The following is a 12978-nucleotide window of genomic DNA, read 5'->3' on the forward strand; positions in this document are numbered from 1 at the left end:
GTTGCCTGCACTAACTATAACGGGGGAATTTCATTGGTTTTTTATCAGTAAAATTTCCGCTAACTATAACATGTGTGAAACCTATGGTTTTTTCAGTGAATTTGCAAGGTTTTTTAAATGCTAATTCCTAACTATAACGTGTGTGAAACCTATGGTTTTTTCAGTGAATATTTATATATATATATCTTTTTAAATATTAGTGGAATATATTTAATTTACATTGTATTAAAATGAAATAATGAAATAGTTAACATTTACTACTTTAAACTTTTTTATATTAAAAATCCATATTACCGTCTATTTTTTGATCAGTTTAGTGTAAACAATATTTTTTCCTATATTTTTATGCTTACCATTATGAGAATAGGATCTCGCTACTTTGGTAAACGATATTTTTTTCCTGATATTTTTGACAATGATATTACTTACAATGATATTATGGCAGTGATCTCAAATTTATTTCATCCGTTCATTCATAGAAAACCTGCATCTTTGTTTCATTAAATTTACTTTAATAATGATCAATGGAAACAACTCAACAAAAATGTGTCTTTACAACATTCAATGAATAACAATAACAATTATATAAAGATAATTTCACAGAGAGCGGCTTCCTTCCTGAGATTAATGTTTCAACCTTTTGTTACTGGTTTGGAGGATTCCCATGGGGTGGCTGGAGGCAGAATGGCGCATCAGATACTATGCATTCACGGATTCTACAGGCAGCACAGAAGAATTAATTTAAGTTAGGTCCTTTCCTGAAAGGGTCTTCTCTCATGTTGTAGGCAGAGTAGCATGATGACAAGTCACAAACACCATTGATTCCAGGAAGTCCACGCTTTCCATGTGTGCCTGGCATTCCATCCACACCAGGGTTTCCAGGAGGACCTGGTAGACCTTCGCCATTGTGGCCTGAGGGTCCTTGGGAACCTGTGTACAGACACATCAGAAAATGTTTAATTTTATAAAAATCATATCTGGCGACCCCAAACTACCTTTTTTGTAATTAGACTAACACTTCTTTGGGAATTTGTTCTAAATCTTCTTGATGAACACTGAACCTCAAGTTCTCCTTAATCACTGCTGCTTGGCCCCATTCAAAATTATTTTCTTTTATAAGTTATGAAAGTGACCAGTCCTACTCTAGATATTTTGCTGCATATAAATGAATGGACTGGAGATGGAGCCAAGCTCAAGCTCCATCCCCAGTCCATTGATTTATATGCAGCAAAATTCTGTGTGCAGTTTAAATGCATACGTTTGAAAACTGAAGACAAGCATTAGTTCAAAATGAGTTACTTACCTTTGGTAATACTCTTTGTGATGGATACTCTATCTAACCACAGATTCCTCACCTTAGAATACTTCCTATGCGTCAGACTGAATCCGGGAATCTTTGTCAGAAGCAGTGCACCCACGAGCTGCTTGGTGGAGCTACGCAGCTCTGCACTGACTCCACACCACCCTGTTAGTGACGGAGTAGAGCTACATATAATAACTACCACATGCGCTGACATCATATTCTTATATTTTCTATGTTCGTGCCTTCAGACATGGAACATGAACAATTAGTGATATGCTAGACACTTATTTTAGACCTTTCTAGATGTTATAAAGAGGCCACTTCACAGATTGGAGGGTAGGAGGGTTGTGGGCATCTGAGGTTATAAACAGTATCCACCAGAAAGAGCACTACTGAAGTAATGTGTTCTTCTGAAGGATACTCCTAACCACAGATTCCTCACCTTAGAATAGATAGCAAAGCTACAGCTCCTCAGGTGAGGTTCTGCATGGACTCAGACCAAAACGTTTTCAAGGATCGAGTAGATGAAATATCCTTCTCACTAAACCTGGCTGGCATGGCATTTTGGCTTTGTACATGAATGCTCTGATGTTCATGTCGCAGCCTGGCAGATGTCAATGATGGACAGTCCATGTACAAAGGCAGTGGTAGCAGCCTTAACTCTGGTGGAATGGGCTCTGAAACCTTCCGGAGACTGCTTCTTGGACAGCTCATAGCAGATCTTCAATATAGAGGGCTACCCACCTTATCTGGAGAACTCTATAAAATGTTGATTGTCGAATCAATGGTCCTTGGTACGATCAATGTAAAAGCTCCTCTTGCAGATGTGAGTGTCGTACAGGTGCACTGAAATTGCCTGAAATTCACTCATGTGACAGGCTGGCATAATGTCAATGAGGAAGATGAAGTGAGTATCTATGCATCGGCTCTAAGGTTCTACATATGACAAATGTTAAGACCAAGGTAAGGTCCCAGTGTGGCATTACAAACTGTGTGGGAAGGAATTTGTGTGTCAAACCTTTGATACATTTTTATCACAACAGGTGATTTAAACAAGGACAGTTGGTCTGACAAACGTGGAAAGTCCAAAAAGGCTAACAAATTATCTTTAATAGTGCTCACTGCAAGGCCTTGCAGGGCCAAAGACAAAATAAACAAAAGGACGTCAGACAGCTTTGCTTGCAAGTAGTCAGTCTTATAAATGCCACACCAGACTGCAAGTTTGTCCTAGCGCCTGGCATAAATGGATTTCATAGAAGGATGCCTGGTGGCACAAATAACATCCAGCACCTCAGGTGGAAAATCAGTTACCTCAGTCAGCTGCTGGCAATCAATATACACACATATGCATTTAATTTAGTTTTCTCTGATTTGGGTGGAGGGCCCTGCTCTGTTTCTGAGAAAGGAAGGCCTTGCAAAGTGGTAGCATGAGTGGAGGACAAACACTCATGCCCAGAAAGCCCGGGTACCACATGCTCCTTGTCCAATCCAGATGACTTGGTCCTGTGAGTATTCTCTAAATCATTATCAGTATAGAGAAGGTGAGCAAACCATCTTTGTCAAAATCTTCATCAAAATCCTGGGGTGTCTGCTGCTCTTCTGTAGGATCAGATTTAGAACTAGAAAGATAATCAAACGTCTGCTGGGGTAACATGGCCAAGGCACTGGGTTACAGTCAGGTTCCATGATGACCCATTGCACATTTGTGATTTCATATAATGATATCGGGCAAGCTCGAGCCAAAGTGGGTTCGGGATCAGTAATTGGCATTGGCACTAGATCCTCATCTGTCACCGGTGACATAGATACTGGCGATCAGAGTAGATCTCAGGACCGGAGTAGAAGCCTTTACAGGCATCGGTATGGGTCTGGTAATGGGTCCACTCCCACAACTTGGATCAGGAGTGGGAAGAGCACTGTTTCTTCTTGTGTTCAACAACATACAGCTGTGCTTCCAGGTCTCAGACACCCTTTGGATGCATGAGAGCGCACTTATCGCATGACTTACGGTGTTGGCCTGAGCCTAAACACCAAAGACTCACCTCATGCAGGTCTGTGGCCGACATCTGCTGTCTGAAGTCGAGACTCTATTAGTGACCTGAGCTGTATACTTAAGGCTCTTCATTTACATACACCATTTCCTCTCTATCTTTGGTGCTTTTTGAATTTTTGCCCTTTTTCGAACACCGCACGGTATTCAGTAATTTGAAGGATCTTTATTGGCCTTATGATTCAGTCCACTACTGGACTTCCTTTTCAAAAAACAACAACACTTTTTCCTTTCAAATCTTTCATCACCTTTTTCTGGTTTTCCTGTGACAAGTTTTAAATTAAAATAATTGTTCTGCATATTAGACCTGACTCTCAACTGAGCAGATACTTTTGAGTAGGACCCTCAATATGTAACTTATAAGGTTATTTCTTTAAATATATTTCTTTAGGTATCTTTGCATATATGGCTACCTGATGAAGGAGTAATGCCAAAACATGCGTAGGACATGCAATTTTCTTCAGCCATAGCAAATATGAATGCTTTTTAATATGGAAACCATGTGTTAAGAATTGATGTGTAGTCACCTCATTGTTTGGTCCACGTTTTTCCTTAAACTACATACAAACTGCATATGATATTCTCACAGAAAAATGTATATAGTAATAGGTACTGTATGAGTGCGTGAGTATGCCTGCATACCTGCAATAGGGATAATGGACCATCAAAGTGTTGAATAATGAATACCTGTATTGTACATTTTGTGAAACTGTTTTTATGATATCATTTTCTCAATTTTTAACAAAAATAGAAAATAATATATAAAATATAATTGGTTTAAATAAACATATATTTTTGATATACAATAACATCTGGTTGGTTACATATTGTTTTCTGTATATTTCAAGGTCCACATTTTATTGCATTTCCTAAAAGTTTTGTTTAAACTTGGAATTTAGACCCTGCTTTAGGAAATTTAGTCAGGGGTACCCCTATTTTTGCAAAGGCATTCCAAAGGGTTTACAGAGGCATAAATGGCACCCCAAATGCTCTCTTTTATAGTAGTGTGGTCAATCAGTGAGGCATATCAGAGGGTAGTGCTAAGCATTTATTGCATACACAAAAGACACACACTCAATAAAGAAGCCTGACACCTATTTATAAAATTAACACATACTTTTATATAAATTTAGATACCATGAGCATCGGAAACGAGTAAGTTCTTTCTGGGTTATGGATTGTTAGTTTTTAAAAATAGACGCTGTGAGATTTCTGAATCGGTAATGTTATACCGTGGAGGAAAAACATGCATTGCATTCGGGCACTTAGCAGTGACTTAAAGGGACTGCTCATCAGGAATTAAGGTGTGTATGAGGAAAGATCCAAGGTCACATCAACAGATCACCTTGAGGGGCTTTGGGGCATCCGGGTGCAGAGGAGTGTCACTGCGCCGGCTATCCCATTCACTTTAATGGGTGAATGATCCGGTCAGAAAGAGGCTGCCAGCTGGGACTGGGAGGCCAGTCCGAGGTAACCCGGGGGGGGGTGGGGCTTGACCCATGAGATCCTCGGGTATGCAGGCACATCCTTGGTGCACTTCTGCTTAGGCGGTGGGGCTTGGGTGCAGTGGTGTCTTTTGGCATCAGATCAGGTGCTGAAGTCACTAATAGTTGGAGGGAGCCTGCAGAAAAAGGCTGCAGACGGCGACTGGAAGTCCAGTCTGGGCAAACAAAAGGTTTGCCTAGCTCTTGTGGGTCTGGGGACCCTGTTGGCACCATCACACCTCTTGGACTCAGGCTCTGGAGCACGGGTGCATAGGTGTTTTGAGGCTTTGGGTGGTGGCAGTTGCAGACTCATTCTTGGTCTTTGTTTCTGCTACAGAGGGGCAAACAGGACAGATGGGCCCCTCACAATGTGGGTCTCACTGCCCCTGTAGTCCCTCGACATGCAGGTTAGTCTTCCTCGGCATTGGTGTCTGGACTGGACACAACAAGCCTTGGCTACTGCAAGGGGTCCGGTACTCCAAGTGTTGGTGTTGTGTGGCTCTGATTCATCCTGGCAGCCCTGCACTTGGAGGGAAGACAAATCTGACATGTAGAAGCGCTGCTACCTCTTCCTGGGTGGATGCTCAGTCAGTACACTCCATAAGCGGCAGGCCGGTGTACCAGGTCCCACTTCTGTGGTGCCTGCGGCTTCACTGGGTTAGCTCCTCTACTCCAAGGGAGTTCATTTGGCAATTGGCAAAGCTCTGGCAGCCCTCTGGGTTTTTTGAGCTCTGCACAGTGGCAGGACGATTCAGTTGCTCCACAAAGGTCGGGTGCATCGGGCAGGCTGACAGGGTTGACGCTAAATCAGTTGTGCCCCTCGGTTCTCAGGTCAGCAGTCTTCTTCTTTGTTTCCTAAATACTCAATTTTGGGGCGTTAAGTGGAGTAGATGGTAGTAGCCTGGGGTCACTACACCCACTGGATGACAACTTCCTTTGGGCTTGGTCCCCCTAGAGGTGTGTCTAGCCTGGCAGTGTAACATCCCTCCTGTATAGCTTATTCCCCCCCTGACTTAGAGCCAGAGAGCTCAGGTCAGGGGTGTTGGCATCCTCTCCTGTGAGGGAAGCCAGGTTCGCATACCAAAGGCTGTGGGCTCTTTGAAGCTCCCTGTCTTAAAATGCTAATTCGCAGGTGATCCTATGAGAGCGGGTGTAAATACCCTCTGCCCGAGCAGTCTTTTGTTCCTGACCTCCTGAGAGCAAAGGCCCTCACCCCTGGGGTGGTCGGCTGGTTAGGACCAGTCCAGCAGCACACCAGTAGTTAGTAGGTTTTCAGGGGCACTTCTAAGGTGCCCTCTGAGTGTATGCAATAATAAATTGATCACTGGAATCAGTGTGGGTTTATTAATATGAGGTGTTTGATACCAAACACAATATATTTCAGTGAATCCATTCTGTGGCTGGGGAACTTCGGTTCTACCAGTGCCCAGTGAATACTTTATGATGGCTCCCTGCTCACTTGCAATATCTAGTAATAGAACTAGACATCACAGGGGCATATCTGATCCTCACATAAAATATAATGCACCCTGACTTAGGGCTCAAAGACCTGCTATAAGGATGACTTACATATAGGAGATGCAGTGACTTTGGCATGACACACAGGAGTGTATCATGTCATGTTCCCACTCATGGATTGCACCCTGTCACATAGCCTGCAATGGCAGTCTGTGTGGAATTTGTATGTGGGTCCCTTAGGGTGGGATACGATATGATGCAGACCTCAGGGACCCTCTTTAGCACTCATGCCCCACGTACCTGGGGTACCATTTTCTCTGGACTTACAGGGGTACTAAAGTCCTTAGCCAGTTGTAAGACAATTAGACCATTTTTTAAGGTAAGGAGCACTGGCACTGAGGTCTGGTTAGTAGGCGTTAGTGCACTGTCAGAGTTGAAAATTAGCATGTAGTAGCTACAAAGGGGGCAGAAAGTGAAGGGGGGCACTTGTAACAAAAGCCTAGTTTCCTATACATGCCAAAAACGGTCCCACTTCTTATTACAGCCAATGTGGTTAAGCAAATGCTTGATTTGTAAACAGTGGAAGTGAAGAGTCCATAATAGGGTTGCCATATTATGGCTCTTCTCTGGCTATCCTGTATTGTCTGTCTTGATATCTCACTCTTGCAGAATTATTTTCATCCCTAGTTTCTTCCTTTGTGAGGGCTTTCCTACCTTACCTTTCCTCCTTTCTCCTGTTACTGTTTTCTCGCTCTTACTTTGGGTCAAAGACTGATCATGAAAAATAAGTACTGGTCAGCAAAAATGAGAATAAGTACCTACCGCCTGCAATCACTGTATAAAAAATAAGCACTGAGTTAAACACGCAATGAAGAGGTCTAAATGAATTTAATATAGGGCAAAACATTTAGGTACAAAGATTACAACCTTTATTAAATGTTATTTCTCCTACTGAATTAAATACATACCGATCTTAAAGTTATGAATGAATTTTGACAAAAGTTATCTTCTTGGACTATAACTTGAAATCCCTTTATTTAAGGCTGAAATGCACATAAACACATGGCCAACATATATCACAGGCAGTAGATGTAAATGGGAGTGTATTATCATTTCAATAATAGCTGATTGCTATTTACTGACCCCAGTGCTGTCAATACTGTAACAATAGCATGCATCAACCCTGCCTGCGGATTATTCACAGAGAGTCATCTACTGAGTCTATCTGAATCTTATTTCAGGGAGAAAGACAATTCTTAAGATCACATTTTTAGTAGCATCTTTTGTTAGTTCGCATGAGTTTGCGAGTTGCCTGAAGCAATATTTGTCTCTGTGCCTCATGTTTGGCATGCCTTGCCTAGATCATTTTGCCTCCTCCTCCAGTACCCAGCTCTGGAGGTTCTGTTTCTGACTTCGGGACTAGAAATCCTGGTAGGTGGATGTTGTAGCAAATCCGTAACTGGTCCATCCTGACTGTTCCAATACCTTCATAAAAAATACAGGCAATAGTCAGAGATAATAGTTGCGACCCAGTGTGGACCATCTCTGGAAAGGACCAAGTGGTGGCCAACATCAGAGATGCTGGCAGCATCCACATGGTGGCAATTTCCCCACAGCACTTTGCCTCTATATCTAGGTTGTTCTTGGGGTCAAGCCCCCGGGACAAGCTAATTATAAGTCTGAAAGTTGAGGATTATCCACAGGGCATGCTCTTCAGCAGTATACTACGCAGTAAACTCTGATGGTGTATGATGAATAATTACCGGTCTACAAGAAACAGTGCAAATCTATTGGACCATTCAATAGCCACATTATGAGACAATCGAACACCTTTTTATGCTGCTCTTGAGCTTGGAAATGATTGGATGGAGCAAAGGGATTTCATAGCTAGGTTGTTGATTAGGGCCTGATGTACATTTTGACAGACATGTTGCTCTGAAAAAATGGGACCCGTATTCTATCAACCTTACTACAAGTGCCATAGAACATATCATGCTTGGAATAAGGTGACAAAATATCCAAAATGTTTGTACGCCCTTCATTTTTTGCCATGGAATTTCAATGCCAAAGTCAGCAATATCCCAATAGGCTCTCGCATTACACTAGAATTCATTGATCCTAGGTTCATGGCAACGAAAACTACATTTCTGTTTTCTTTTTTGTCAGGCAGGTGTCAGGGGATCCTGTGTGCGCTCCTGTGTATGGATTTTAATGGCATGTTCAGAGGCCTAAATTCAATGTCTGGAGCTGTACTTCCAGCAAAAGGCTTCTTCTGGGCTAAGGAAGTTAATCTTCCATCGATGTTCCCATCTCCCGCCTCGGATGAAGAATTTTGGTGGCTTATGTTGAATGTCTGTGGGGCATTTGTGATTATCACGAGCAGTCATAATTGTTTAGAAAATTAGATATCCTATCCATCCATGCCATATGATGCATCTGGCAAAAGCATAGGCCCATGTTTATCAAGGTTTTGCTTCACCCTTGAACCATGCAAGGGTAAGCAAAGGCAACAAAAAACCTAAATTAGATGCGTGGCTTGATAAATCTAGAGTAACGCAAGGCAGAGCAAATCGCTGCCTTACTTTACTCTTTGGCAGAGAGGTGTAACATAGGTGGAGCATGGGTGTTCCCACTCATCCACCCATGCATTCTGACACATTTGCAGATTTACCAACACTGGTAGACCTGGGAATGCATCAGAATTGTACACCTCCCCACCAGAGGTGCAGTGAGGAAAAATATATTTATTTCTCCTAGTTTTTTCATCTTTCCGTGATTGTTTTTGTGCAGGAAGGTGCCTCTTCCTGCAGAAAAACAATCCTGCCCACAATGCAGGCACCCTTTCACCATGGTGCAAGGGTGCATGCATTGGCGCTAGGCAAATATCTGTGCACCAGCGACGGCAGAGAGCAGGAATGCGGTGTGTAATGTTAAATACAATGCATTCCTGCCCTCTCCCTTTCAAGCAGTGCAGCAAGGTGACTTGCTGCCTTGAGTTGGTTTGAAACAGTGATAAATATGGGCCCTAATGTCTTCCACCACTCATCAGCTGTTGGATCAGGACGTCATCACCCTACAAGGTCTCTTACGATATGCCAAGTCGCTCCATCAGGTGGATGGTTGCATCATGGTTATAAGTTCAGTCATACGGGCCCTTTATTGATCGTATAAGGCTGCAACTTGGGCTTCAGAATTCAGGGTTCCATGTCATTTTTAAGATCAATTCATTACTTTGAAATTATTCTCAGTAGTAATTTATTTCCCAATCCTATTATGTCTCTTTGTTTTTTTTATTAATTTTGGCTCAAAAATTCATTTCAATCCTAAATTAATTTCATTTTTTCACAGTAGATTGAGTGTTGCACCATATATATTTATTTTCATAAGATGCATAAAAACCTCAAGCCAGTTACACTCTACTGAAATAATAATACATTACCACTGTAGTAATAAAAGTGTGGATCTGTGTTTAATAGTATATTTGTCCCAAACCGAAGAAAAAGTGTTATTGGATCACATTTATTTTCACTACCACGGCAGGGTGTAATATTCTCTTTGTTACTATTGGGGGCTGTACTGTCCCAGTGTTAAACCATGACGTCAGCTGTGCCTGACGTACCAGGCACTAAATTAAGGGATGCACCATTGTTTGGGCGGGGTTCATAATATCAGCTCTCCAGTGTGCATAGAGTATGTTTCCAGTGCTGCATAGTCTTTCCTGGCTCGTTCCATTAGGCCCCTCACTGGAGCACCACAGTGGCGATGAGGTCAGTCCCAGCATGCTCCCACCTGCGTGCACTTGCTTGCTGTGCCCCGTGGTGTCTGCCTGATTTTACTGCCACCTCCCTGTTTCCTCAGTCGACCGCGAGGACAGCGACTGAACGCTCCAGTCCATCAGGCTGCTCACCTGCTGTGACGCCCGGCTTGGTTTGCAGCTTTGAGCACTGCTCATGTGACTCTCCTCCCAGGGAGCTCCTAATAGTGCCCTGACAAAACCTGGCATGCTGTGACTGCCTAGACCCACAGCCCTTCTGCAGCCACTCCTGGGGAGAGATAGTGGTGCACGGAGATCCTTCCTTAACACCCCAGCACCCAGCCAATGGACTCCTCTACTCCACATCACCTCATAGGCCACGTGTTGGGCCCTATTTCAACTCCCAGCAGCACCACAGAAGGGTCCACCAGTGATATGCCTCAGCACAGGGGTGAGTCCTGCCCAGCGGAACTATATCTTGAGGCACAGACTCCTCGCCCTTCACAGAGCGTGCGCCTGCATCACCTACTGCCTGCCACTCTGCTCAGCTCTTCCTGGTCACTTTCTCCTCATGTACCCCTTTTCCCCAATATGTCACAAGATTGGCCCAGCCTGCACCCTACCTTTGCTGCGCCGGCCAACGATGGAGGCCCTCTTGTGACTGTGATGCAGACAGCTGGTAATCCAACCCATCTAGCGAATAATGTACTCCTGCCTTTCAGCAAACTTGCCAATCCTGCGACAGGGGCCACCCATGAGAGTGACCCTATGGTAAAATGGTCGCTACTTTTACACTATGCCGGTGAGGAAATATTCAAACTATTTGAAAATCTCCCCAACACTGGTGATGAAGAACACTATGACGCAGCAGTGACTGCTCTCAATACGCAGTTCAGCCCGCAGATCAACCCAGATTTTGAGCACTTCAATCTTCGCCAAGTGCAACAGAGAGACTATGAGCCCATTGATGGATTCTATGTGTTGCTCACTAAATAGCAAGCACTTTCCCAAATGCCGATCCCCACAAAGAAGTCAGAGCTCAGATCATCAAAGGGTGCATATCCACTGTGCTCAGGAGGCTAATGATGAGGACGCCGGCCATGAAGTTGGAAGACATGCTGACTCTGGGCCTCACACACGAGTTGTCACACAGCGGAGCAGAACGCATGGCAGAGGGCCTAACAAACATAAGCATGACATCACCAACCACGTCTGAAACAAGAATCAAAACCAAAACCATGGACTTGGTGTGCCAAGCTCAAGTCACTGGACACACCGCAAAAGCCACAACCAATGTGTCACTTTGCACTTACTGTAGACAAGACCATCATCCTCCAGCCCAATGCGCGGCGCAGAGGAAAACGTGAGCGTAGTGAAGAAAGTACAATCACTTTACATGAGTTTGCCGCAGCAGCACTAGCGGATGGTGGAGGAAATGCACAGTTGCCAGCCCGCACCTCCACCAAACTGTCCAAGCAGACACACCTGACAAGCCCAGGAAACCCCTGAGCCACATAGGCTTGTAAACCACCTTGGAGAGCAGTGATGAGGAAGTCTTCTTTTTCTCCTACACCAGTTATGAGACACCATGAAACCAGCCACACCAAGTATACAGAGTGCGAATCAATGGACAGCCCTTTATCTCACTCACTGATACCGACACCTCAGTCAATGTGATAGCATGGGATACCTATGAAACCCTGAAAAGAAGCCACCCCTAAGTGGCACCAGAGCAAGAACTATTGGAGTAATACCCTCCTTCCCATAGTGGAAGCCTTTACCAGTGCAGTCTGCCAGGGGAGTGATCAGATACACGCCAAATTCTACATCACCATGAAAGGAGGTGACACACTAATCAGCTGCAAAAGGGCAAGTGGTCTTGGTCTATTGGCAAGGTTGGGGTGCCTTAAAACTACACGGTTACACTGCATATTGATGAGTCCAACAAGCCAGATGTGCTGCGGCATCACCGTGTCCCAATTTACCTCCTCCGCCATGGAGAACGAGCTCACAAGGCTCAATCAGCTAGGAGTAAAGTCAAAACCCTACCGTTTGGGTCTCCCCATTGGTGATTACACCCAAGCCCAAACAGCTAGGAGCACTGAGAATCTGCACCGATGCCACATCACGCCCGCAATGTACAACATCATAGCTGATCTCACAGGAGCCAAGTGGTTTTTGAAGATCAATCTTTACTCTGGTTACCATCAATTAACTCTTGACCCCAAAGACAGATGTATCACTAATTTCTCCACCCACCTTAGTCTGTGCTGCCACACCAGGCCAAATTTTGGCATATTCTCAGCCGCTGAGATTATGAAATTTAATACAAGAGGTTCTACATGGCCTTCAAGGAGTAATCAACATTAGCAATGATATTCTCATCCAGTCCAAATCCAAAGGTGAGCACTACATGCACATCCGCGCAGCTCTATAAAGAATATCTGACAGTAGCCCGACATGACATTGCCAAATGTTCCTCTTTCGAACAAAAAGTTGAGTTCTTCAACTACATATTGTCATCTGACAGAATCAGGGTAGACCCAAAAATGTCCACTGACATCAAGAACAACCCACCCCAACATCGATTTCCAAAGTTTTCTTGGCATGATGAACTATCGGGCCCGATTTAGTCCTAATCTCACCTCCCCCCCACAGACTCTTTGAGAGTATTCACTATAGCCAAGATGAAGTGGGATTAGGGCACATCCCAAGGAACAGCTTTCCAAACAATCAAGTTTCCTGCTCCACTTTGTAACAATGGCTTATTTTGACCACTCCCTTGAAACGGAACTCATTATTAACGCCAGCCCAGTGAGGCATAGAGCCATCCTAGTGCAGTAATAACAGTTTGACCATTGGGCACCAATAGCCTTTGCAAGCCACGCCCTCTCCAAAATTGAGATGCGCTATGCTCAAATTGAGTGTG

General features: G+C 43.9%; 1 protein-coding gene across 1 annotated transcript in view; it reads right to left on the minus strand.

Moving 5' to 3' along the window:
- Positions 1–296: 296 nt before the first annotated feature.
- Positions 297–12978, minus strand: part of LOC146823048 (uncharacterized) — a 567962-nt gene continuing 555280 nt past the window's right edge. The window contains exon 30 of the mRNA XM_085606614.1: positions 297–930. Within this exon, the coding sequence (XP_085462740.1) occupies positions 737–930 (194 nt within the window). The 3' untranslated portion in view covers positions 297–736. The remainder of the gene's footprint in view (positions 931–12978) is intronic.

The sequence above is a fragment of the Triturus cristatus genome, chromosome 5_2 (genome assembly GCF_964204655.1).
Source record: "Triturus cristatus chromosome 5_2, aTriCri1.1, whole genome shotgun sequence".
NCBI classification, from domain to species: Eukaryota; Metazoa; Chordata; class Amphibia; order Caudata; family Salamandridae; genus Triturus; species Triturus cristatus.